Source organism: Bombus vosnesenskii, unplaced genomic scaffold (assembly GCF_011952255.1).
Source record: "Bombus vosnesenskii isolate JDL3184/JDL3185 unplaced genomic scaffold, Bvos_JDL3184-5_v1.1 scf7180000013264, whole genome shotgun sequence".
Classification (NCBI taxonomy): domain Eukaryota; kingdom Metazoa; phylum Arthropoda; class Insecta; order Hymenoptera; family Apidae; genus Bombus; species Bombus vosnesenskii.
In genome coordinates, this window is record NW_022882924.1 from 9,040,836 (window position 1) to 9,067,650 (window position 26,815).

Consider the following 26,815-nt stretch of genomic DNA (forward strand, 5'->3'; position numbering starts at 1 on the left):
CCAGTCTTCAGGAACCAGAAAAAGCACGAGAGGACTTAATCGGAGACTGTTCTCCGGCAAACCTACCGTGCTCTATACTCCGCGCCAATTAATTGTGCCACTTTTCTTAATTAATTGAATTCACCTTTCAGCGGATGTCTATCGCGACAACATCCCTCTTAGTCAGCGGGTCAATTTGTTCTTTTCTCAGCTACTAAATTTACCTTATCTAAGTAAACGAAAATTCTTCTCTCCGTGATTAACGTTTATAAGTCAAGTGTGTCTCGGTAATATTAATATATTATATTTGTGATAATTAACAAAGAACGATAATTCAATTAAGAATTGAATGCAGTAATTCTCGAAAACATTTGAACGTTTACTATGGAACATTTTTATGAATATCTTATGTTTGTTATACGAAACTTTTTGAAATTTCATTAGGATCGTAATGAGACAAAATTATCGTGATTACATTGGTAAAGTTTAGAATTAATTTGAAGATGTATTTATATAGGAATTATAGATTAATTAGAGTAAACATACATTTAGTAAATATTTCGTATATTGCGTAAATAACGGTTGATACAAAGTACAGCCCAGTTCATTTAACAATATCATTTGACCCGCGAAACAGGACAAACTTAATATCCGACGTTCTAAAGGTGATTGAATTGGTTCAATTTGTTACCAGGGCCATAAAAATATCGAAATAATGTTATCAACGGCTCATAATAAAGCTGAATATCGTTGTTTTCTTCGAACTTGATAAAAAGTTTCACGAAAATATATTGCATTAAGCATCGTTTAAGCCGCTATCGAATCGGAAATTACCCGAACTGCCAGTTAAAAATAGTTCCGTGAAATCGACGAATACGGAAATATAATGGGCATTATCAGCGATAAAGTTTCGTCACAAGTACGGCAAAACAAGTTTGAAACTATCGCCAGAATTTTTCCTCCTGTTCCGTTTCGCGACGTCCGCTTTCCAATATGAAACACGATGTGTATGTACCTGCGTGGTAGCAGCGGAGAAAAGTATGACGATAACAACCTGACACTAATACCACTAACTCCGGAGACGATATATGTATGCTGTTTGCTCGTTCCAGTTAGCCATTACCAAACTCCTATACTTCCGATACCTAGTCGCCGTCGAAGCAATCGGCGACGAAACTTCGACGGTTCGTTTTGATATGATGCTTATCGTTATCAAATAAGGGAAGTGAGATCGTTCCGGCGCGGCGCAACGTTCCTCGGGACAGTGACGACTGTATGCGTTTGTTAGTAACTTGCCAGACGTACGATGACTCGAGACAGGCGTCACCGACACACTGATTGCAATGTTTTGTCTAACCAACTGCTAAGTAATCTCTCTTCTCCTTGAAAGCTTGTCAACCAAGTTTCGCGTGCAACTCGAAGCATATCTCGTAGTTCCGAGGAAATTGTGCGAAGATATGGGTGGCATTGAACGTTCAATTCTATCATAAGTAGTTCTTTTCTTCGTACGTATCAAATATTATTTCTGATGTATAGTTAAAGAAGTTATTCATGAAAATTAGAAATGGAGAACGCGAGAACTAAAAAATATTGTGAAAATGAATCTTTTATTTTGAAATAGATAATTTATTGAAATAAAGAGACGGGATAGGTGTGGTCATTATTAACCATTTTATATACACGTACCTAGATATAATAGATATAGCGTTGTTTTCCAAGAAATGTTACAAAAGTCAATCAATTTTCATTGATATTTTGAGATTTTTAGTTTTTTAAATAATGTTCCGAAACATTGCTCCTTATAATACTAAAATATTGAAAATATTAAAATATTATTTATCGTAATAATTATATTGACATCAAACTTCCCCAACTTTCATCTTTGAATCTAGTAGGCTCTTTTCGATTATGTTATATTAAAATCCTCCTAGGTAGGTAATAAAGAAACAAAATAAAAGTATATAAGATATAGTCCATTAAACAAATGGATTTATTTAAAAGAATAAAGAAAATTTATAAAAATTACCATCTATACAATCGATAGTTTATAATCTTAAGCCCGATATACATATAATATCATATAAGGCGATCAGGCAGAGGGTTGAAGATGCAGCAAGTAAATGTTGCGTTTCGCTTCGAACCTCTGTCTTCCGTTCTCCAAGTATCCCCTTCTCCCTCACTCTTGTTTCCTCTGATCGGAGCCGCCACGAGATTAGAGGCTGCCAAATGAATTAAAAGCCAATTTTAATCAAAAGCGGGCACCGGCTTTTAGGCACGATTACCGCCGATAATAACTGGTAGGATGGGCCCAGCGCATAAGTGGGAAAGAGCGAGACAGAAGGAAAGAAGAATGGATCCCATATATTACTTCTACGTGCTCTTCGCGATACAGGAACCGATTCTCTGTTCGTTATAGGTTCGCAACTAATAGCTTTTTTCTATAGGAACCCTTGTACCCCCGAATCTTCGTTCATCGGAAATATCTTTCGTTTGTTACAAAGAAATTCTGCCATTATAACCGATCGTAAAATACAAAAGAAACAAAATATACAAAAATCCTAAGGTATCGACGAAATTGAAAATCGATTAAGAAAAATTTCGATATTTTTTCACGAGATAAATAATTGCTTGAGAACCACTGCAGCGCCACAATTTCGCGGCGTCGGCGTTATGAAAGCTATAATATGACGCGAAAGCGAGCAGGCCGGTACCGACCGCGTAAGCAGAGGAAAAAAGTGCAAAAGAAGGAAAAAACGCGGTTATAACCGCGGTTCTTGTTATAAGCCTGGCACGTATAATAGCGTTCCTGTCGTTAACACCTAAACGCACGATTGGCCGATACACGGGATCGTCCTCCTCGGCCAGAAGCATCCGCCGTGAACGCACGAGATTACAACGGCACGCAAATGAGAAGAATACATATAGATACCGGTTGTCCCAGTGCTGGTCAAAACTATGACAGGTGAAACCCTGATTTGCTCGACTGACGCGATAATCACAGCTCTCCACGACTAGAATAATTAAATTCCAACCTGAACGAACGCCGCTGCGGTTGTTATCTCTCTTTCTTCGTTTTCCAATAGAGTTCATTTTCTCTTTCCATTCTCGTAGATTTCTTCTTCGTTTCAAAGTTTCACTACGTGAAAGATATCGTAACTGTTGGAGATGCTGCTAGTCATTTAAGAAAATTGGAGTTCGTAGCGCGATTAAGGTTGTTTAATGTGATAAAAATGTTATGGAGATCGATGTAATTACGACTATTATACGGATCGGGGAATGTCACTCTGCTTTTCAATCGGATAATAACGAGTTAGTAATTATTATTTGTCTTAACGCCGATAATAGTTATTATCGAATTATATTTGACACGCGTAGATTACGCGTTTTCAGTATACGGTTAGTGTTTATCGTTGATTGTAATTATCGTTTTGAATATAGTTGTTGGTTCATTGAACAGATATGTTACGTATCAAATACTTACTAGGTATTAGAAATATGAAATCAACTGATAAATTCATATCAATTTGCCATTTTTTATCTGCAATTTTAATTACGTTATCGCATCTTCAATCGTATTATTTTACTTAAATCAGTATTTAAATCAATTTATTGGAAAGCACAAACTTAATTTCAGAAAATTCTCGTACTTTGCTAACGATGGCTATTGTGATACTCTAATTCAAGTTTCACAGATATTTTAAAATAGAATTTTTACATAAAGTAGATCTTTATTCGTCGGTTTATTCATAAGTAAGGAAGCTACAGAGACAGCGATAGCCACTCATAAACTATTCCTTCCTAATTATCCAACTTACAAAACGATGCAATATTTTCAAAACCGAGGTACCTAATTAGCGACAAGTATGCAAAGAAGCAATTTTCCACGCGAGGTTAATTATCTTTCGTATCCGCCGACGCAGAAGGAATTCGCGAAGCCGCTAGCCGGCAGTTAAAGTCCAAAGCTTCAAGGTCGCTCTCACGGTGTCTGAAACTCTCGTGCAGCGCGAGTCGAGTCGGTTCATTTCACGAATGGAGCTTGAGTAATCGTCGGTCCGGAGAGGCTCGTTGTCGAGAGTAAAGTGCCGAGAGAGGTAGGAGATACGGAGTAACAGAAGGAAAAGGTGGAGGCAGTGCAGCAGCAACGGCAGCAACGGCAGCGGTGGCAGCAGGAGACGAAAGAGGTGGAAAAAGAAGGAAGAGGTGGACGAAGGTGATGGATCTCGGGGAGGTGCAGACGCGGCGCAGCGTGCGGCGCGAAAACTGGCTCCTCTGTTTGCACAAGCCTTCTTCCCTCCTTTCAGACCTTCCTTTTCTCCCCTACTTCGTTTCTGAGAGTCAGAAAAGGAGCCGCCTCGCGCTCACGCCGCGGATAGGGCGGACAGCTTGTTCGTGCCTTCGAATACCTTTAGAAATTCCAAGATACCGCGAAATCATATTCGCAACGGTGATTACGACTGTGCCTCTGTTGCAGAGTTGGGAAGTATTCGAATGTTTTCGAATAGATATTCATTTAAGATAATTGATCTAGTAAATTCATTGTAGAGGAATATTTCATCCGCGTAATTATTCCTCGTGCTTAACAAATTATTCTCTCTATTTATTCGAATAATTATACGGTAATCAATAGAATAGTGAAAATAGTTGTTTGTTTCCACTACTTTCCTAAGAATTATAAAACCAAAATAAAGAAATTTGAAAAACTAATTTATAATACAATTATATACAAAGTCTAAGCGACCAAATTAAGGATTCAACTGTTTCTGGATTTGAGTACATAATTTGCTTCGAGTAAATTGTTCACTCTAAAATGTTTCATTCAATTCCAACGAACTGCTTCCTTCGTCACTGCAAGTTATTAATTATTTTCTTTCTTAACACATTTACGATGTGATACGATTTTGGAATAATTAGTCGTGAAATTACTTGTCCATACGTCCCGATAAGCAAGGAACGATAAATTTCCTTCGTAAGGAATTGCTGCGGTATTAAGACTACAAATTTTTCTCTCTAGCTGCTATTAATATCTTAAACTGAATTCCTAGGGGAATGACCATGAACTGTGGCGCAGGCATGACGACGATAGTCCTAATAAATAACCATAAAAAGGAATTCGTCTGGACAGAGCCAGTGACGAGATAGATAGCGTCTAGTCGAAAACAATCGCGACAAAACGAGGCAACGGAACCGCTTTGCTTTAACTTGGTTTCGTAGCTTTTCCTTTGGTGTAGGTTAACATACTTCGCGGAAATCGAGTTCGGTTATTAGTTCGTAAAGATAAAAGCGGAGATCGGATGGGACCCACGATGGCGCTTGGTAGCGAAAGCGAACGAGATAAGGCCCTGACCTTAGGTCGATCGATAAGAATCCCTATAAATTCAGATCTTTACTGCTCCAGCTTTAGACTTTTATTTCTTCGAAGGAGTATCTACTATTAATCTATCGTTCGGAATCCTCATTGGTCTAGAGAACTATCGATCGGAAGAGATAACGTCACGGTCGAGTGCCTCGTGTCAGCCAACTGTACGATTCGATTCAATTAACCAATCGACCTATCCTGTGTACAATGACTGCACACGTTGCGACGATGAATTTATTCGAAAGCCGTTTAAATGCTGGTGTCGCGTGACTGCTCTCGTTTCCAATCGTTAACGATAAATTTTATTATACTCGATCGATCCATGAATAAGACTTCCAATTCTACATGCCTTTCACTAGTTTATCATCTTAGTTAGCATATACATGTTGCTGATACGCTTCGACTGCGATTATTATTCTTTCAATGGACACGTTGATTTACTAAACCGTAAATGTAGATCGACTATTAGCGTAACAGCTAAAATTATTGTTTCCGCGATATGATATGACATTACAAATACGAAGTTAAAGATTTATTTAGGCGTGGTTTTAAGAAATTATTGACTAGTAGATTGCAGGTGTCTACGCAAAGTCGCAGTGTCTACTCATATCCTTATGAATACAATTAAAGGAATAGAACATATAAATAGAGAAAATTTCTATACCAAATTCAACTTGAATCGAGTAAATAAATAGAGAAAATTTCTATATAGTAAATTCGATGTAATCAAAGTTATCAAATAGAGGAAAATCTTTGTATCAAATTAAACTTAATTTAGTTTAATTTGTGATTATAAAACTAAATGAAATTAAATATGGCATAAAAACTTTTCTCAATTATATGCTCACTACTCTATTCAGATGTAATAAGTTTATCGTTTCTCACACGATAAAATGAAAAGAAGATTCGTAGAATAAGTCGAATGTTTAAAATGCAAGACAATTGGTCTTCTGGCAAAGTAGCATGATTCATCAAAATCCTACTTACGGTAAGGGGCATTATGATCATCGCGTCCCAGGGCCTTGATCGTGCGGCCAGTTACGGTAACATTGCCGCTGCTGCAAGTCGAATAGAGACTCACGGAGCGCACCATCGCCGGCACCGCCCCGCACATCACCACCTGCAACCGACAAACAATTTTGTACCGGTCTAAATCTCTGCAAAACCAATCGTAAATTATAACGAGTATGTTATCGGAATTCTTGTCCATTTTAATAAAGAAAACTCATGAGGAAGTTACATGTTCGAACCGATGAAAGAAATCAGACATTTCTATTTAGAAATAGAAATCTTTATTAACCAATTCGATGGAAGTAAAAACTAAAAATTAATTCTTACTAAGAAATGATGTCCGAAAATTATTTCATATATTGGTAACATAATTGTAAATAACTTTACTACAGTATGAATTTCGTTTTTATGTTCGTGTATATAAATGTAAGTAGAAAGTTCATTAAATTCTTAGAACAACTTCATCATACATACTCCTGATCTCTATTTTACATGTACAGGGAATGTCAAAGAAGTTGTCGCAGTTTTATTTAAAAAAGAAATTAAAGAAATTTATCGAAATAAGAATAACCATTTTATTAAATAGAATTATGTTTCCTTATATTTTTGCATCATTCTTTTCTGTCATAAAAGAAACAAAGAATTTTGTTAGTCGTCTAGAGGATTACAATATTTGAAATATAATTGTTGCGTATTTGCGTCAATTTGAAAGTGTCCAAATACTTGTAAACGGTAGTGAATGTAAATCGGTATATTATCGCAAGATTGACCATCGCTACTTGTTATTCAAGAAGTGATAAATGGCAGCAGTATCGTTAAAATAGACAATCAATTTTTAGTACATATTTTGAAAAGGATAAAATAGCAGACAGGAATTTACAAAGGATGTTTCCAGTTCGACGACCGAACATGAAAACGTTAAAGACGTCGCAATTCCTTCACGACTGCGGGCAAGAACATTTTTACGACAGATTCACATATCATGGCATCGAATCATTCGTTGAGTCGTTCACGCGGAACCTTTTTGCGGTTCATTCGTGAGAATAAAAATGCACAAGGCATCGAAGAAAGATAGAGAAACGTCGTTACAGCAGAGACCACAAAAGACGAATACCGACAAGATTTGTTAACGAGCGAACACGAGCTGTCCATTAATGGTCGTAGAATCTGACACTTCTTTTATTCCAAGAATGGCGCCGTAACAACGTTATGATAGCAAGACTACAGATCTTGTTAGGCCAAGTAGGTGCTTTGTACAGTTAAAGTATCATAAAGTACTTCTCTTTTTGCCTAAATATAAAAATAATATTCAATTAATTACGTAAAATCGCACACTTAATTCTCACAATACGTTCGCTTAAAAATAAAATTCGTATCTGTATATATATACACATTTTATAAAGTAGAAAATATCTCTGAATGGTTATTTCGTGATATTTATTGCAAGTAAATTTACATGCATATTATCTTTTGGTTAACTTGTGAAAAAGGTATCTCATCAGAAATTTTAATGGAGCCGACTTAAATCTCTTCGTTGACACACGCGTATAAACGACGAGAGACATAAAAAAAGCCTGAGCGTAATAAAAAATATTAATTTATGATCATACATGCTAATCTGTTAAAATTAGTCAATAACTTTTACATATTACCCGAACCTTACGATGAGAAGTTATACTGTTTCAATTTCTCTTGGAAACTGACCACGGTTGAAAGTATGGATAAGACTAACCACTATAAACCCGTTGCTTTCGTATCTTTTAAACGTTAAACATACGGCTGTGGTTAACAGTTTTTCTAACAACGAGGTTGCTGCACGCGACCATTGCATTTTCACGTAGCCGCATTGCAGTATTATATATTCTAACGATAAACTCTCAATTTTCTAGTTAATTCCACGTCACCATTACGACGAACCTATGTTGTATTGCGGTTGTTGTAAAAGTCTTTTGAGAATTACGCGAGGGAACAATTCTAAACGCAAATGAAACGTCTTGGCAATTTTACGCGTTGGTTGTTCATTAAATTCTCACATAACTGTTGCATCGTCGAGGTTATAGTTATTCATTTGTATTAATTTCGATTTACTCGAGAACGATTTCACTAAGAAATATCTAAATTTATCGACGTGTACTCGTTTAATTACTTATTGGACAAACCATTTATCGCGCTACTCGCAACCGCTACTGGAGACACATAAACTTCGTTTAAATTCGATTCTGTCCATAACAATTCTATCGTAGCTATCGTCCTGTATCGTTCTTGATGCCTTTTATCGATCGTAGATCATAATTCGCGCTAAAGCAGAATGTGCAACGTTCGTTTCTCACACAATTGAAGTTATTATATTTAAGTTACATATTGATTTATTATGCTACTTAATGATGAAGTAGGAAAAATTAAAGCATGTTAATGAAATATGATTCATTCGATAGGTAACAGAAAACAATTCAATAAATTTTAGTTAACTTGTGATCTCCCATATTTGTAGATAACCGTTGTATTCACGTGTATTACGTTTATCGTACTGAATCGTTGTAATTTTAATAAAAAAAATGCATATTCTGATAAATTATAAAAAACAAAGTTTCAGTCGGTATCGTTTTAAAATAATTATTAAGAGAAACATTAATTAGTTAGGAGATACGAAATCACTTTTGGAAGATTATTTCGATAATTATTCGACTCGTTCACGTTTTATCGAAAGCCATTAATCGTTCTCGAATAGCTCAATTAACGATGCAATCAAGTTTATCGAAGTTAGCGTACACGAAAGCTTGAACTAACGATAGTAAGCTTCGAAGTTGAACTAATGGACGAAGTTCAAGTACGGAAGCTGGAACATAGAAACGTCGAAAGAAAAGTTTACTGCATACTTTAACGTACTACTCGAACTTAGAAAGAGACCATTGCAACGAGAATAGATGTAGATAGCCTCGTTTCGTGCGAAATGGGGACCCAAATTGCAAGGTAAATACTTTTACGTGTACCGGCTAAAAAATGTGCAAGACGTTGAATCGTATAGTTCGACGGTTTATACAAGGACGGACACTCAATCATGCACGACATTCAATGAAAAAAAAAATTGGAATCGACAAGGAGAACTGCAAATGACCATAAATTGACTTCTTCGAAGGCGTACCACTGATTACATACAGTCACTTGCAAAAGTCCACGTACATTTTTTAAATTTGATATATTATAATAAAGATGTTAGCTCTAGCGTAATATTTATAGCATCCAAGTTCATATTATGTGAACACGTATTTTAAAAAATAACGGAATTTATTACACATATTAAAAGAAGGTATTCAGGAAGAAGTATCAATTCCTTCAGGAAATCCGTTAATATACTGAGCAAATTCATTTTCAATTCATTCATTTAATTCAATTAATATACTCAGCAAATTTTGTGCTGATATTTACGTATACGTGACTCCGTTAAAAAGTGAGTTTCTAATTTGTCTCTTTTTTCCTCAATAAATAAGACAAATACAGAAAACTTGACGTGTATGTAGACTTTCGTAACGGACTGTAGAACCAATTACTAAACTGTACTAAGTAAAATGCACGTGAACGTAATCATCGATTTTCAAAGTCCTAGAACGATTTTTAACATGCAATCCTGTCGAAACTCGGCTTCTTCGTGCAACGAGTATCTCCGATCTGACCTAGTCACCGTTCATACACAAAGAGCTGGCACGTATCCGCTTTTGTATCCATCGAATAAGTATGCAAGTTTACGGATTCCGCACGAACGTGGCCAAAGCCCTCGTTCAAATTTTACACGGCTCGTTAGAGGCAACGTATCTGGGGCAGCAGTATTTCCCTTAAACTATGAACATAACGTGAAAACACTTCAGGCAGCTGGTATTCTTTTTTGAATGTAATTGTGGGGAACTAGAACGGTCGTATCTCTCCTGGATACATAGATAATACAAGAGATATATATCATTTGGGATTCGTATTTCCATCGTGGAGATTTTTATGCCTGGAATATTGATAGCTCTATTAATAATGTCATATTTCAAAGTGATTCCAGACGTAAGTTAGTATCTAACGTCTTCTAGCGCAAATGTAAAGTATAATTTTGTGTTGATTTATATATTCGTCTCTTTTATCGAAATGAAATACAAGCGGACAAGTCTGTAAAATTTTACGATAACATAGTAAATACGAGATTAATAATGAGAACATAATACAATTGTACAGCATAATTTAAGTAATTGAATATTAATACTTTTAATATTTGAATTTATTCTTTTACGAGTATCATAAATCTGCATTTTTTAAGTTTTTCGAAAGTTAACATGTAAATAAAAGGAAAATATAGATTTGGTACATGAACTTTTCTACAGTTAATGTGCTTTCTACTACATAGTTACATCAAAAAAGTTTATTTTTCGTTTCCAGCAACGTTGTGAATGTTTGAGAGCATTCAACTCGAAGATCATGTCATTATTTATTAAAGAGTTATTTAAGATTATGTACACATAATATCATTAAAAAAATTTCTGACTAAAATTATAACATTGTTTAATGTAGAAAATGTCACTTACCATCAGGAGGCACAAAATCTTCGCTAAAACGGCAAGCTGTGGTAACCTGCAACAAACAAGAACATTCACACTGATTATTGCTTTTTCTGCCGGAAACGCGAGATAAATAAAAACCATTTAATCTACGTATGCTGAATATAAAGACATAAGTAAAGAGAAATGATTTCGCGACTGGCAGGTATTTGCTGTTGCTGTTACATTTTCAATATTTCAATTTGTGGCACGCAACCTAATGGTTCGCGATCTCCGTATGATTTATAGTATGCAAATAAATTTCGCGTGATTATGGAGTAGAGTCCTAACCGACGGAGGTTACTATTAGTAGCAGTACAAATTGAAAGCACAGGAAGCCGTGGATCGTTTCTGACAGATAAGGAAAACGTATATGAGATAATTAGCGGTGGAACCAAATTACGTCGGACAGATTGTAGCCTGTGTAAGATTCTGTATTCTTTCCAAAATAAATAATATTTCTTCAAGTGACAGAGTTACTGCCATTATATTGCTTCGCGTCATTTTTCTTCTTTAGTTTGTGTTTAAGAAAAAATATATTGTATCTTTTACAATAAATTATTATCGCAGCTAGAATTATCAGATTAGAAGTTCCCGTAAATGTTTTCTTTTATAGTGTCAATGATTCCCGGATTGGAGAGAAAGTAAGTTTCTCAACTGGAAGAATATTTATTTTCTCAACAGATATTTCTAAACAATTGTAATTATATCTTGTACATGATAAAAAAGATTGTAGCAAATCACATATTGCTTGTGCAAGCTGTATAATTATTCTCCTTGTTTCCACACTTGTTCAGATAATATCAGAATGAAAATGATAACCATCGTATCTTCATACTTATACTTTATTTAATAAAATCTGAAAATAAGAAAATAAATAGCGATGGTATGTGCAATTATTTAGACGAATTTGAAGCTTGAAGGATAAGAAGAAAAATATAATATGCAAAAACAGTCATTACATTATCATTTAACTACGGATATTTATGCGCTTATAGGAAAATACAAAAATATACTGATTACACGTAATAACTTTTATACATATCATTCTTGACATTTCGTCTACTCGTATGTAAATCTGAAGAACAGAGTAAACATACGATCACCCGGAAGCTATAATTTCGCATCAATGGCCTCGTTATCGTTTTATATAGTAAAGAAGTTGGTTTCACTTTCCACGGTCTATAAACTTTCTCGTTGATCATTGTCCTGAAAAATTCTGCATTCGCAACAGTGTCGTTAGTTCTGCTGTTCAATCAAAACACCGTAGCAACATTGTTATCCTATCAATGTCGTGGGTTTGTGAATTACGAAAATAGGAAATCGGGAAACGTGGACATTAAAAGTAACGGCGAAGAGCGCCACGGGTTGTAAATAATAACCCAGTTGCGTACGAGATACATGTGGTGAGCCGCTGCAACTCGTTGCGTAATGTGAATGCATCTCGTGTTACAGAACACAGGTGACCAGCAACACCGGCGCGCGGCAGCAATGACGTCGCGAACGTTCATTACCCGTTCACTTTAATTCTCCTGGGTTATTGGCTCGCTGATGGAGCCGCGGGGTGGACCAAACCGTTCCTTTCGTTCGCATCATCCCGCCTACCTCGTTCGAATGCGCTGCGATGCACTGCCGAGGAATTCCGTTTGCCGCGCCAATGCTCTTAAACCGTTTACTTTATTTTGCCCACGTCAACTGAATCTTCGTAGAAAACGATAGTAAACCCTTCTATCGAACTGTCTGGGAACTGTTACTTCTCGACACGATGTAATTTCATTTTCTCGGAAACTTAGATACTTTTCGATTGTGTTCACTAGCGTGTAAGAGAGAAACGCGGCGGTGTTGTTATTTGTGCATTACGAGATTGGAAATTACTCGCTGGTTTTTGTCGAAAACTTGTAAATTCATTTTGGATGAAGATAAATGAGATGCACGATTCTGACAGCTAGGTTTTTTGTTATATATCTTGACTGTTTTTTTTTTTTTTTTTTTGTTTTCATTTTGACGATTCGTAAATTAGAATTGAAAAATGGATTGGATATTCTTAAATACGTATAATCGATCAGATTTTTATAAAGAAGAATAATTCGAATCGATATCCATATCTTTCTAATTCTGATATCATTGAAGTTGAAATTACTGAACTTTAGAACGATACTTTGGTATCTGCTTCGTATCATGAACAATTTTATATATAGTATTATTTTTTATTTTTAACTACATCGTGATGTGCCTGATTTCTATTTCTTTTTTGTATAATGGAGGATTTGAAAATACTTCCCTTGCACTTTAGAGCGCTACAAGTATAGAATAGGTTCCAAATTTTTATTTCGAGTAATAATCACATATAAAATTAAGTCGAATTTGGCATGAACACTGTATATTATAAAAATTTGTTATAGAAAAATTGCTATCAGAATTGCACACGTCATTTGTCTTTATCTAAAATTAATCTATAGCTGTGGCAACATATACGGCCTATGCTATATTTAATAAACATTTGATCGTTACAAAGAAAAGTTACGATTACGATCTTGTCATACATTATTCATAATATTATGACACGCTTCACAAAAAAGACAAGCTCTGTTTTTAAATATAATAATATCTTTGAATGCAATGCACAATATTTTACAGCGTATGACAATGTCAACTTCAAAAGCTTTATATCATACGGAATGTAATTGAAAAACATTATACATTTACATATATAAATACGTATTTATTGAGACTCTTTGCATTGAGACAAAGAAGATACACGGTTCGATTGTAGCATAAAATTTATGCGATGCTTTCATGCATTTATCATCGAGCATTCGGAACGATACACATACATCAAGTTATAATGTGCAGTGTGGTGTAGCAAATGTTGTCGACTCAAGTTTCGTGGTTTAATTGCACTACCACCATCACTGCGGAAATTGTACGAGTAGTTCATCGAATATAAAATGTGCGTTTCATACACAAACGTCGAAAATGAATTAGAGTTATGGAAAATCATGAAGATATATCGAGCGTATTTTTAAAATACGATGAATATAACGATAAATGAACGATGCATCAAAAATGTGCAGAAACGGTAATATGTACATAATGGCATCCTTATTATCGAATAATACATACGACAGCAAAACAAAGAATGAAAATAAAAGTGACGAAAATTTGAAGCCAAACGAAATTCCTCCACTTACGAAATTCGTACTTTATAAATTCAATTGTCAATGAAAGAAAACGATGTTTCGTTCTAAGTATGAATGAATATAATATGAATGAACATTGAAGTCTAACGATCACGTTTGCATTGCTCTTTGAAATTTCCATAGTCTACACAATTTTTAAAAGTCACAACGACTCCCTACAATTTTATATTACGAATTATTCATGTAACAATGATATTTTTCGAACTTACACATTGTATACTGCTCATTCTCTATTTGAAATATTTGTAAGTTTTCTATTTATCGTGATATTGGCTCGCATAATTGTAAAGCTAGCCACGGTAACGTTTCACTGACAGCGCAGGTTAACCATCTTGTTAACGGCCATGGATCAAGATGAATAGAAGAATATATTTTACTATACTTTGGTACGACGGTATCTGTCACACTGTAAGGTGTGGGATGCATTAATATTGAAATTTCTTACCAGTCATTACGTAACGGAGAAAATGTTAAAACCGCGGTGTTTCATTGGTAGACACGAGGAAGGAGGGAAAGGATGTTAAGAAGGAAAATTTCTAACAGCGTAGACTATGTGGCACCAGTTGCAATAAACAGCAGCATGATCTCCGTGAAAAATCCAGTATTTCCAGTATTTCTAGTATTGACGAGAAGGAGTCACCGAGGCCGAACGCAAAGGTGGGTCTTCAGGGCGATTCCGCCATTACGAAGACTTCCATGACGTACGTCACAAGATTCAAAGCGTGCATTTAAGTGCTTTTGTTCGATAATATTTCGATAACACCTTCGATCTCTAATTTTTTGTACAATTTTTTCCCACAAAAGTAATTTCGGTATGCGATATCTATCAATTCATTATTAAATTATCGTATCAGAAAAACAGTTTTAACAGTTGTTTACCATTTTTAATTGTAGTATCTTCAGGATCATTTATTTCTAATCATAATTTGAAAACTCAGTTATCGGATTTTTAAAATAAATTTTTAGTTAAAAAATGTAGAGTACTATGATTTAAATTTAATTTTGATATATATCATTAACAAGTATATGAGAGAATTTGCTAAAAATATATGTATCTCATATGTTGCAATATTCATGTCTTAATTTTTTTTAGAAATTCAATACAATTAAAATTCTATTTAATTACAATTACAACTTATAAACATAATAAATTCTTGTTCATATCAAATTCTTGTATAGTTTCGTGTGACTAATATATTTTACAAAAACAAGTTGTTAGCCATACAAAAGGGATTATTAATCCGACAGAAGTAATGTTTGGTTACGGACAATATTTCCTACCTTACTTGAATACGTCGTTAAATCTGTCATAACTCACCAAATCGCCTTAAACATATCTGCGCGTCACCACTCTGAAGTGTCATCTCAATCCATGCACTAAGTAAGAAGAATCGTGACACTGATCCGACTCAAAGACTGAATTATTTTCTTTTAATCGTCTATTCAAGAGATCACTGATCATCTAACTTTTTATTAGATTTATGAAGAAGCTGACACGATTTACGACCAATAAATTTCACACACAGTAGAATACGTCCGTTCGGTTAATGACACATTAAACGTTTATTGTTAAACGTTTCGGAATGCTTTTGATCGGAAATCCTAAAAAAGCACAACAACAGTACGTCACTCGACAAATCTTCGTAAAGTCAGAGATATTGAATGCTCGCGTAACTGATTCATAGAAGGTATATAAATTCGGCGACGTTTAAACGAATTCTTCTATAAGTGCTAACGTATCGAGATTCCCTATGAATTTGCCCGGATTAATCGGGATTATGTCATATCGATGTCAATCGCCTCGTAAATGCTGACGTAATGAACAAACGCTGAAATTGGTTTGAGGTAAAACTGTTCGTATCTTTGGGTCGTTGCTAAACAAGTGGTTGACTGTTCTTCTTTACAAGATTAAATCGAACGGACTAGGTCACCAAATTTCGCAACGATGACTAGAATCGACAGTTACGACTAGAACATTGAAAAGTCACTTCGTAGTAACTTAATCAAGGATGATCGAGGACGAATTATTAAAAGTCGAATTCGAAAGAAAATTTATGCACACGTTACGAATCACTTGCGTTTCGTTGTACGTATCACTTTTAATTTCGTTCCGTGACGAGTATCGCGCAGGAACTTTGACTAGACTTAGACGATTGCGATTCAGGATCCGGAAAAGAGACACAAGTCGGTTGCGCGGTTTGCTGTCACCGACGCGAGATCAGCACGATGAATGCTGCCGAGGGTACAATCCGGCATGACATCCTCGGCCACGTGGGGACTCGTCTAAAGGGGGATTTTAGTGGGGATATTTGTCGCCTGCCGCGTGAAAAACTGCCAACACTTGAATAGGCCCCGACTCGTCGATGAAAAACGCGGCTACCGACCCGACGCCGATGGCTCTCAGCTGGACACCGCCTGTCGGCTAAATGCCCCGCGTCGATGTCGTGGATGACGATTCTTTCATCCATCCTGACAAACAGCGTCGTCTTGGTGGTCATTCTTCTGAGACGATGTTCCTCGCCCCGATGTTACTTAATGAACTTTGCCAGGATAACACGTGAATTGAGTATACGCTGCATCTATAAGAGGATATCGATAATGCACGTAGAATTTGATGTTTGGTGTCATCCTTAACGTTACAAAAGAGTTAAAAATTGTTCGTTAAATTGTAAAAAAAAGGAACAATTTTGCTCATTGCCAAATGGCTGAGCAATTGGGTACCAATTTTCTGTTTCAAATTAATTTCCCGATATCATCATTCCATATCGATAACCAAGAGAAGAATATGCGTTACGCGAACAAATGCTTTAAATTGTTTTAAAATTAACAAAATCTTCCGTATCAACGCTTCTATATCATGCCCTTCAACGGCACATATTTTCCACATGACAAATTGATCACTTCGAAGGTTTCTATCGTTATGGAAAGCCTAAGAAAAACACGGACGTCTCCATTGAAGAAACCATCAAATTTACTGCCTTTCTAGTGACCGGAGCACGAGCCGGCTCGTATGAATGCCCCGCCAAGCATTCGACTCACGAAAAAGTCACCTGGTGTTGCGTCGACAATAGCAAACCCGGGAATGTTTCTTAAATAAGCGTGGTAGCTTGCGACAAATCACGCGTGTCAATGAATTTCCGACGGCACCGGTAAATTGTCGTGACCGATCTTTACGCCACCGTATCGGCAGCGGTTCGTTTAACGTCGGCGAGTAATACGCGCGATCGAACGTCTATAAATTCCACTGCTAAAAGCCTACCACAAATCATTCTACAAACTCAATTTGTGACCCGATACGTATCATTGGCAATTTGCGTCCACGCGCAGAAACATGGCAGATAAGTCAATTTTCGATTCCGTGACATTTGATCAATATGTGAATGTATTCAACCGACCGTAAAATTGGCCAGATAGCTAAGTTGAAATAATTCCTTATAACGGGATATTTTCAGGATATTGTTATTGCGAATATTCAGTGTTCTATTCGCTGGATGTTTCGTTCATTTTAATTCAATATGATATCTTAATACAGTATTTTAATTCGACAATATTTTAAGTTATTTTCCAATTTTAATTTGTATTATTTCGTATATGCGTGGAAAAATGATATGCATAACATGCAAGCATGTTAACTTATCTAAAAGTCATATTACAGCAGAATTTCGTGATCATGTAGCTATATTTCCCAAAGGTAGTCTCGCGTTAACAGACTAGCGCGTTATCGCTTGAACTTGTCATAGTAGTCGTAAAACCCTATCTCTTAGCTCAAATGGGACTTAATACCTTCGACACTCTTTACCGCTTTACCATAAAATATTCCTGTCCACGATTGGTGCTTGTTGTATTGATTAGCATTTGAATATCACAGTATCGAGAAAGCAAGCAACATCTAGTATTTCGAAGCACTGTTAACACGTTAATTATAATTAAAAATAATTAGGCAATTATTCTCTTCTATGAAGATTCATTTTAATTTAAATATTATATAGAATCTTCTTTCATAATTGAATTAATATTTAGCCCATTTTACACTTTTCCAAGTTACGAATTATCGCTAATTAAATCTTACATAACAGATAACGACTTTGATAATAAAATAACTGAAATTCCACCAGGAAATTTTAGTACAATAATGAAATTTTTCGTATAACAAAAGTATATAACTTATAACTTGTAAACTGTTGCTTTTGAATACAGCAATTGGCAAATTATTACCATGTGATAATCGTAACACGTTCAACGGCATCAGACATTCTATCTGCGATAGATAACACATAAATTCGTGTGTATCACTAAGATACAGCAATAACCACTGTTGTGAAAGATGACTAATCTCATTATGTTACTAGATGACTTATTTCGAATTTATGTGACGTTTACTTTGTACGTATATATTACATCCACGAAGAGATCTTCGTCATTTTTCCACAAAAAACTACACGTACACCAGATTCGTCTATCCAATTTCGTAACGTTCATTCGTCTAGTTCGCACGAAAACTCAATTTTCAGAAACGAACGAATTTTTCCACGAAAAATGAAAAATGCCGTCAACTCGTCCACTTTTTCACCAGAAGCGTCACGAAATTCATCATCGAGATCTCTCTTTTGCACGATAATTCACCACCTAATAATTTCAGTAAATCGACAAGTTACGAGTTACAAGTTAGCAGATAACTTGTGATTTAATAACTCCTATGATACGTATTTTAGAAGCAAATTACACATTATCCGATTATAACGAAATATAATAAAATTGTGAAAAAAGAATCTGCAACCTGCAACTTCTAACTTCTCGATATATACTAATACTATTAGTTTGTAAATTATTATTGCACAAGAGGGCCGTACTAGTAACATAAGACGCCAGGTTGCGTAGAACTCAATCACGGAGGTTTTTTTCCGTGGCGCGTACGCGCGGCATGCAAATTATCTCGTTGATTGAACCAACCATTTTCCGTTGCACGACGAGAACACTCGTGACTGGAGACTGGTGGCAACGTGAAGTGGCAGATAGTAGCCGTCGACGTCGCCCGACGAACGGCTTACGTGGAACGGCTAAGGAGACGAGCAACGACTGAACGCATCCTGGAACGTTACATAGAGGACCGTCCTCGTGCGTCAAGTGTTCCACGGTCGAGAAGTCAACCTGGAGCAGACGGGAAAGAGAGAGGAATACGAGGAAAGAAGAGGAGAAGGAGAAGAAGATGAACAAGAAGAAGAGACACGCGAGAAGAGTACACGACGTGGTTTTTGCTACGGAGCCGCGACGTTCCGCCGGCGTCACATTCATTCTGACACGCTCCTCGTCACTCCCTTTTCTCTTTTTCTTCGATCACCGATAGAAAAACAACGATTCGATACCTATGATAATAGAGGGAATGATATAACATTAATATTTTAGTATATATTATTAATCTATTGGTTACATGGAAATCAATATTACATATTCATTATTCATTATTCAGTTAGAACGTAAATTCGTCTTATTTTTATATTTATTAGTTTGTTACAGTGTACGTGATACACGGTGTTTGTAAAATGTATTGTATTTGCGCATCATTTTACTTAGTATAGTTTTTATCTATTTTATCATTGTTTTGCTTGGAGCAAAGAAGCGATAACGAATAAAATTCATGACAAATGGTATCGGAGACCTCGGAGTTGTAATTTTGATCTTTCTGACTGCGAATGAAAACTCTGCTCGAATTCAGCAAGAAAGTTTTTTTACAAGTTTGGGCGAGCCAGGAAACAATTTCTTGTTATCTGACTGAACTAGAACCGATGCAAAAGGAAAACAAATAAATGAATGATAAAATATTTATTAAAAAAAAAGAGACGGATTTCGTTTGTATAACTAATATTTAAAAATGACGAAACTTTTGGTTTCCATCTGATATTAATTAGAATTCTAAATTCATAAAATTCACGCATTCGTTCGAAATATCAAGGTCCTAGCTGCTCTTTTTCATTATCAACCATCATGTCGAAGATATTAAACCGTTTCGTAAGAATCTGAAACCTCGAAACTTTCACCGAATTCACAGTTTCAACACCTGCGATATCAAAGACCGTTTTGTTTCCCAAACAATCAAAGGCATAGTTTCATCGGCCACGTAATTCTCACGTGTCGCTTCTCTTAATCTACGGGCGTATATTTTTTCATGGCTGGTGTCACCAGAAATAGCCGGCGATGAATCACCGAGAAAACGGATCGCTTACCCTGTCGATCAAGCACCATCGAGTTGTTCCCCGCATTCCTGGCGTTTTACTTAGGTCTACTTAAAAGGGTTGGATAGCCCGAAGGCTCTTAGGGCGGATATCGTGTTCGAGAGATTCGTCCTCTCGGCTTGACCGGTTACGAACCAAAACTACTAAACAAGGTGTATCCTGCGGGATCATTCATTACTCGGCTCGTCTCGTTCGTTAAGCCGGTTAAGAAGGCTACGGTTAATTGAGTTTTAGGAATTCATTTCGTCGCCGATAACCTCTGCCGGTGGCCTTCTTCGTTCGCGTTCACCGTGACCAACGTCTGGGAATTTCGAACATGACAATATCTTTCGATAGACCAGCGCCTAGCACTCTTCCCCATCGAAATCTAAACTTGAGCTTGTGGTTTACGTTCTATTAAAGCTTTTATGTGTATCTGTGCGTAACATACCGGTATTATATGTTATACAGTGGCGAGAATATATATACATACATTTTACATTGTTTAAAAGATTGTAGATTTATTCATATTTGTAAAAATATGAATGATTATGTTTGTAGAAATATGAATTTATACGAATATCCTCAGTCTGGCTATTTAATTGCTTTAATAAATATATTTCATTAATGCACAAAAGGATATAGACAGGAAGGTAACGGTATAACTTTTGCAGAGTAAATGTGTTATTATGAATAGTTTTTGTGTTATTCACCTAGAAACAATGAAGTCAGTGTTATATCACTCATGTAACTAAAAAAAGTGGAGCAATTCGTGCAATGGCATATCGCTTGAACTCATTAGCCGGTTAGTGTGAATATGATTCATCTACGATTGCGACAAAGGGGCACGAAACGTCGCCAGATGACGTCAACGATTCAAGAACGTAAATACATGTCGATGTTAAAGAATTCTGATCATTCACTATGTTTAATTCAACACATATCTTCATAGTTATATTTATGGATGCGTTATATAACATGTTAAACGTATAGTTTATGCGTATCTGCTTATTCCATTCATAATATCCGTAATGATTGAGAATGACTGTGTAATCCCTATTATTAGTAATAATTAGAATGCCATGCTATTATTAATATTATTTATTATTTAATTTCAAATGTAATTCGAGCGTAGTTTCAATTTTACTTTTATATCGTACAAGAAATTTTACGGACTTTTTAATTACCATTTTCAATAGCATACATAACAATTTCTCGGAGAATTTTGTTAGATTGGTATTAATTTTTCGTAAAATATATTTCTTGAACCTCTCTTTTCTTGAAACACTATCTATTTCTTTGAATAATACGTAATACATAAACAGATATACCTGTTATAAGTTCTACTAAAAATTAACGATACAAAAACGTGTTTGTGTCAAAGCAAACAAGGGATTTACACGTAAGGGAATGAAAAACAAATGCTAGATATTAATTTCAGTAAACATGACCATATTTTCGTGAATATGTTTCTCTTTCATTAGCTTTGAGTCGGTCTTCTTTGTGTTGGCACTCTGAGTATTTACAGAGAAAGATCTAAAATTATACGAAAATTCTTAGCAGACTAAGTGGTTCACTGATTTATTCACGCAAATGGAACGAAAGGGAATAATATGTCTCGAGGTAAACGCGATTCATCTCGTACATCGACCCCATTGTTTACTCCGAAGATCACGTAGAGCGTTTCGAAGGTATTCGTTAATACGTTACTCTTTCTTATCTGGAGGAAAGTAGACTCGCTTCTCAACGAATTAATCTATGTGTGACAGTGAATGAAGTACAAATAACCGAGGAGGAGAATGAACAATGCAAATGAAGCAAATACTACAAATTAAATAGTCTCTTACTCTGGCTTACAAATTATCTATGTTTTCTTATAGATAACTGAAATTTATGATCTGCTGAGTAGGAAAAAGTTATCCTCAATTATTACTGTTAATTATTAAATACTATTAAATATTATTAAATATTATCGTTAATTTGTACACTGTGATCAAATTCAAATACAGTTACTACAAATCAATCGAATTGTCCAAATTAAGAATAGTACATAATGTAAGTATATATTCCCGCTTTACTTGAACATAATTCCTTCAATATCCTTCACATTCTAATTTTCATCCTTCAGAAACTTTTTGCCGAGAAATAAAAACTGCCAAATAGTCATAATCGTATCGTATCGTTTCATTGAATCTTCCCTTTCAACAGGAGAAACACAATCTCCATTCGCGCTCTCGCGGATATCTGGTTATTTATCGTGTCACGTAACATTCGTGAATTTCATTGTGAACAGAAGCAACAATACCGTGCCAATCATCGAAACATTGTCCGCGGCTGAAAGTGGAAGCCGTTTACATCGGCCATGGTAAAAAGGAAGTTTTATCTCGGAAAGTATCGCCGTTCGTTCTGGCTCATCCGCGCGGGCATTTGTTGTTCGACCTGTAATCTCTAATGGACTCTATGGGCATTTAAATAACCATCTCGCCCACCCACCATCACTTAACTCTCTCCGTCTTTTCTCCGAACCCTCGCACTATCTGGACGCTTCGTACGCTCTGACGACACGAAGACAACTGCTCTTCTCCTGGCCTTTCCATTTTTTTACCGTTACGACCGGCCCAAACAGTGTGGTTACCATTATTTGCCTTCGTCCTACGTGTCTTTACGAAATGTTCACACAATTGGCGAAAGACAGCCGTCGTTTCTCGAACCAACGTGTCTCTCTTCTTCTCTTTTTCTTTCTTTTTTCTTTTTTTTTTTTTTTTTTTTTTGTTTTCGAATGTCGAATCGACCAAAGGAAGAGAAGAAAAAACGACGAGGATTGGGTTGGATCGCGCGAACCGTAGGAAATCGAGCGACGCGACGCGACGTCGCGGATAGTTTCTTCGACAAAATCAATGTCGAGAAAGCCACAATTCCTTCTCGTACGTAATGTTCACGATGAGTCAGTGGAGTTAGTCATACGAAACTGGGAGCCGGCGAATCCGCACAAGAGCCGGTGCACTTTTAGGGCACTCTCCTGGCAACCCGAGCCAACGAACCAAACTTCGCTTGATTATCGATTCAACACTTAGCAAATTCTTCTGGAAAGAAAATTTAATCAGCGAGCTGATGGAGGATCGTCCTATGATTTTCGCCTGGGAAGCGTGTTTTGAAGGATTTTCATCTTAATGTTCTAGGATCTATGCTTCTGTTTGCAACTCTTATATATTATAATCATGAATTCTAATTTGTTTGGATTCTTTATTGAAGTAGATTTTACGAAGTATTTTTAGCAAAATATTATTCGGTGCAAATTGTAATAAAATACCAAGGACCAGAATGAATATAATTTCCAGAATCTTGTGTTTGCTATAGCTAATCCTTTCACAATGTAATAAAATAAAATGTTCGATACAGTGATTATTTTAGGAAGAATCTTGAAAATAATTATTTCTTTGTCGTTGAAATCTCCTTTGGTTCTGACATCAGATTTGACGTTTAAAATCAACGTGTTTAATAGGCCTTGAGTTAAAGCAAACATTACATACTTCGCATCAAGATACTTTGTATAAATTTCTTGCAATATTGTTATCTACATTTATTGATCAAAGAATGAAAATTTATTGATCATATCGTCGGATGTATACGGAATTAAATTTTATTTTTACGAATACGAAAGAAATTTATATCTTCGAATTGTTGGTATGTATGACAGATTAAGTTCAATTTTGTGCTCTAGGAAATGTCACACTCGAGTTGGAAAACTTTTGTTGAAAAAGATATGAAAGAGATGGTTAAAGAAATTTATATCAATTGTCGAGTATTTCATTAAAGAAACCCACCATTACATGTGTAATAAGATTACTTTTACGTATTGTGTATTAATACGTGCTAAAAAAACGCACATCTTAAATTCCATACACCGGCAAAATATTATTTTCGGATCGCTTACGCGGTAAGAAAAGCATTCATGTGACGCGACGTAACGAACGTTTAAGGATTACCGATAACAGAAGCGTGGGAGTACGTGGAGATAAGCTCGCAAAGTGGACGATGGAATTTGTGTAATCATTTTTAGGAATTTCATGGAGATCGGTCGCGTGGAACGGAGCTCAAAAAGAAAAGGAGCGTTACGTGAATGACTTAACGCGCATCGTTCGATACTGACGTTGCACAACGTGACCAATATGGCCGAATGTTTACTTACCCCAGAAAAGGGTTATGATATGGAATTGTTATCAGTCGTTCATCGATGTTGTTCTCGACGGTTCTTAGTCGTAAATGATAACTATTAATAATTTCATTCGGCAACACCCATCATTAAGTTTCACAATATCTCACTCTCACACAGCCAATATTATCTTGCAACAATAACAGATACAATTATGTCAACTATATTTTAGAGGAATTAATAAATATTGAGATTTTACTGAAAATAACATTAATGAAAAATTCTCAAATATGTATATAATGTACAGATGTTTAAATGAAGTTGTAATGTACAGAGTGTTCCAGGAAGTTGAGGTCAAGCTTAAGGAGTATGTAGTAAGTACGCATCAGACAAGCAAACGAGTCTTAATAAACATAAGTCCAAATATTATTAGTTTTGGTATTATAAGACGTTTTCAACTATGAGCCTAAAATAATGTAAGAAACTGCAATTTAACTTTTGAAAATCGTGTGTATTTAGGTATGTGTGCATTATTTACATTTGCGTTTATATTTATAATCAGAGTCAATTCCTTTTTGCAACGTGTGATTTCATACATTATTAATTTACAAGTAAACGATAAAAGTTTAAAACCAAAAATTAGCAGTCTCATGTAAAAAAATACATTTTACATTCTTCTTTTGTAATCAGATAGTTTATGATATATAATGATAATTTGTTATGCGTGTTGAAAAAGTACTTGTACAAGGAAATAATCGATTATGTTTGTTTCAAGTAATTATGCTATAATTATGTATCTATGCTCTTATTCAAAAACTAATTGTATATACATTATTAGAACGCAATTAGATTCAATAATTTAAAACTAGGCGTTACAATATAAAATATATCGATTAAGGAGATCAGAGGAGTTTTAGCAATTAGTAAAATCACGACCTTTAAGGATTTGCACGGTGTTAAGTGTATCGGAACAATTGAGAGCACAAGATCGATTTGAAAGTAGCGTGAAATGAAAGACCGAAACTACCCGGTTTTAACGACTTCTTCATCGCAAGAAGCGCCGCCGATAACCACAAAATTCACTTATTGTCCTTCCTCGTTCTACTCTTCTCTAATTGCAATATAAAAATTAAGATGCTGCTCTGTAAAAAATACATCCTAATAGCGTCAAATATTAATTGTTATTCGTTTGTTTTCTCGAAACTACTTTTGCCCGAGCTACGATTAAATATGAATTGTTTCTATAACTCTGTGATGGGTAATTTCTGTTAAAAAAAGAACGTAATGTAGAGAGAAAATTTTTAAAATTACCAGTAGCTAACAAACAAAAGAAATATTCGTTTCAAAAACATTGACATTAACATTAAGATACATTACTTTTCAATGCACAATGACCATTAACATTCAAAATTCTACAGATATTAACATAGTCCATAAACGTGTATATGCAATTCATATAACTTGATCAAATTATAACACGCATTTAAGAATCTACTTACTGTCCTTCATCTTTGATCGTTTTCCTTCCATAACCAATTTATGCGCACCATTTTAGATGTAATTAGCGGGTGATTTGCACTGAGTAACGATAGCGACAAGGCAAGAGAGGGAAAAAAAGAGAAATTGGAAGGCTGTTCTTAGAGTAGAACCAGTTCAGAGACGGATGTATGTAGTATGTGCGTCGAGTAAGGCGAACGGTCCTCTCTCGAAGCAGGAGGGACTTCGTCATGGCCGAGTGATATCCAATCAGGAAACACAGCCATCAAGAACGCGGTATCCAATTGGAGGTATCTACTATTGCTAATTACCGCTGATAGTCTTGATAGCTTAAGAATGATTTAACAACGCCTAGGTGGTCTGACATAATATTTTCGTAATATTACAAATAATAATTATATCGAAGTATCGAATTATATTCTTGTATTGAATACTATCGTTGAACGTAATGATTGGAAAATATTAACGATAATAATGATAATATTATGTTTCTTTGCAATTAATAACGATTCAAATGAAGAAACTGTTATATCGATCTAACGTAAAAAAGGTTATAGATATTTGTCTAATTTGTATACTAAAGAATGAATTAGGAAACGACGTTGGTGGTCCAGCATACTTCTTAATTAGCTTTAGTAGCTCGAGGGTGCGTGGGTAGTCGAAACAGAAAAACAACCCTTTTGAGACCTTTTTATCGGCTCGCAAACATGCCTTTATTCCCTAAGGGGATCTCGACAAGGCCCATCTTCTTTGAATCACAAAAGAACACAATGAAACTCAAGTAACCAATTCAAGACACGAGACATTTTCAATATTTGAGTTATATAATTTCCCGAATT

General features: G+C 35.5%; 1 protein-coding gene across 3 annotated transcripts in view; it reads right to left on the reverse strand.

Annotated features, from left to right (window-relative positions):
- The window catches only part of LOC117236966, a 126,348-nt gene that overhangs the window by 7,954 nt on the left and 91,579 nt on the right, over positions 1-26,815 (reverse strand). For all 3 annotated transcript variants that reach the window (XM_033500455.1, XM_033500444.1, XM_033500463.1), the window contains exons 2-3: positions 10,906-10,951; positions 6,323-6,455 (exon numbers count right to left, since the gene is read on the reverse strand). In XM_033500455.1, the coding sequence (XP_033356346.1) occupies positions 6,323-6,455; positions 10,906-10,951 (179 nt within the window). The remainder of the gene's footprint in view (positions 1-6,322; positions 6,456-10,905; positions 10,952-26,815) is intronic.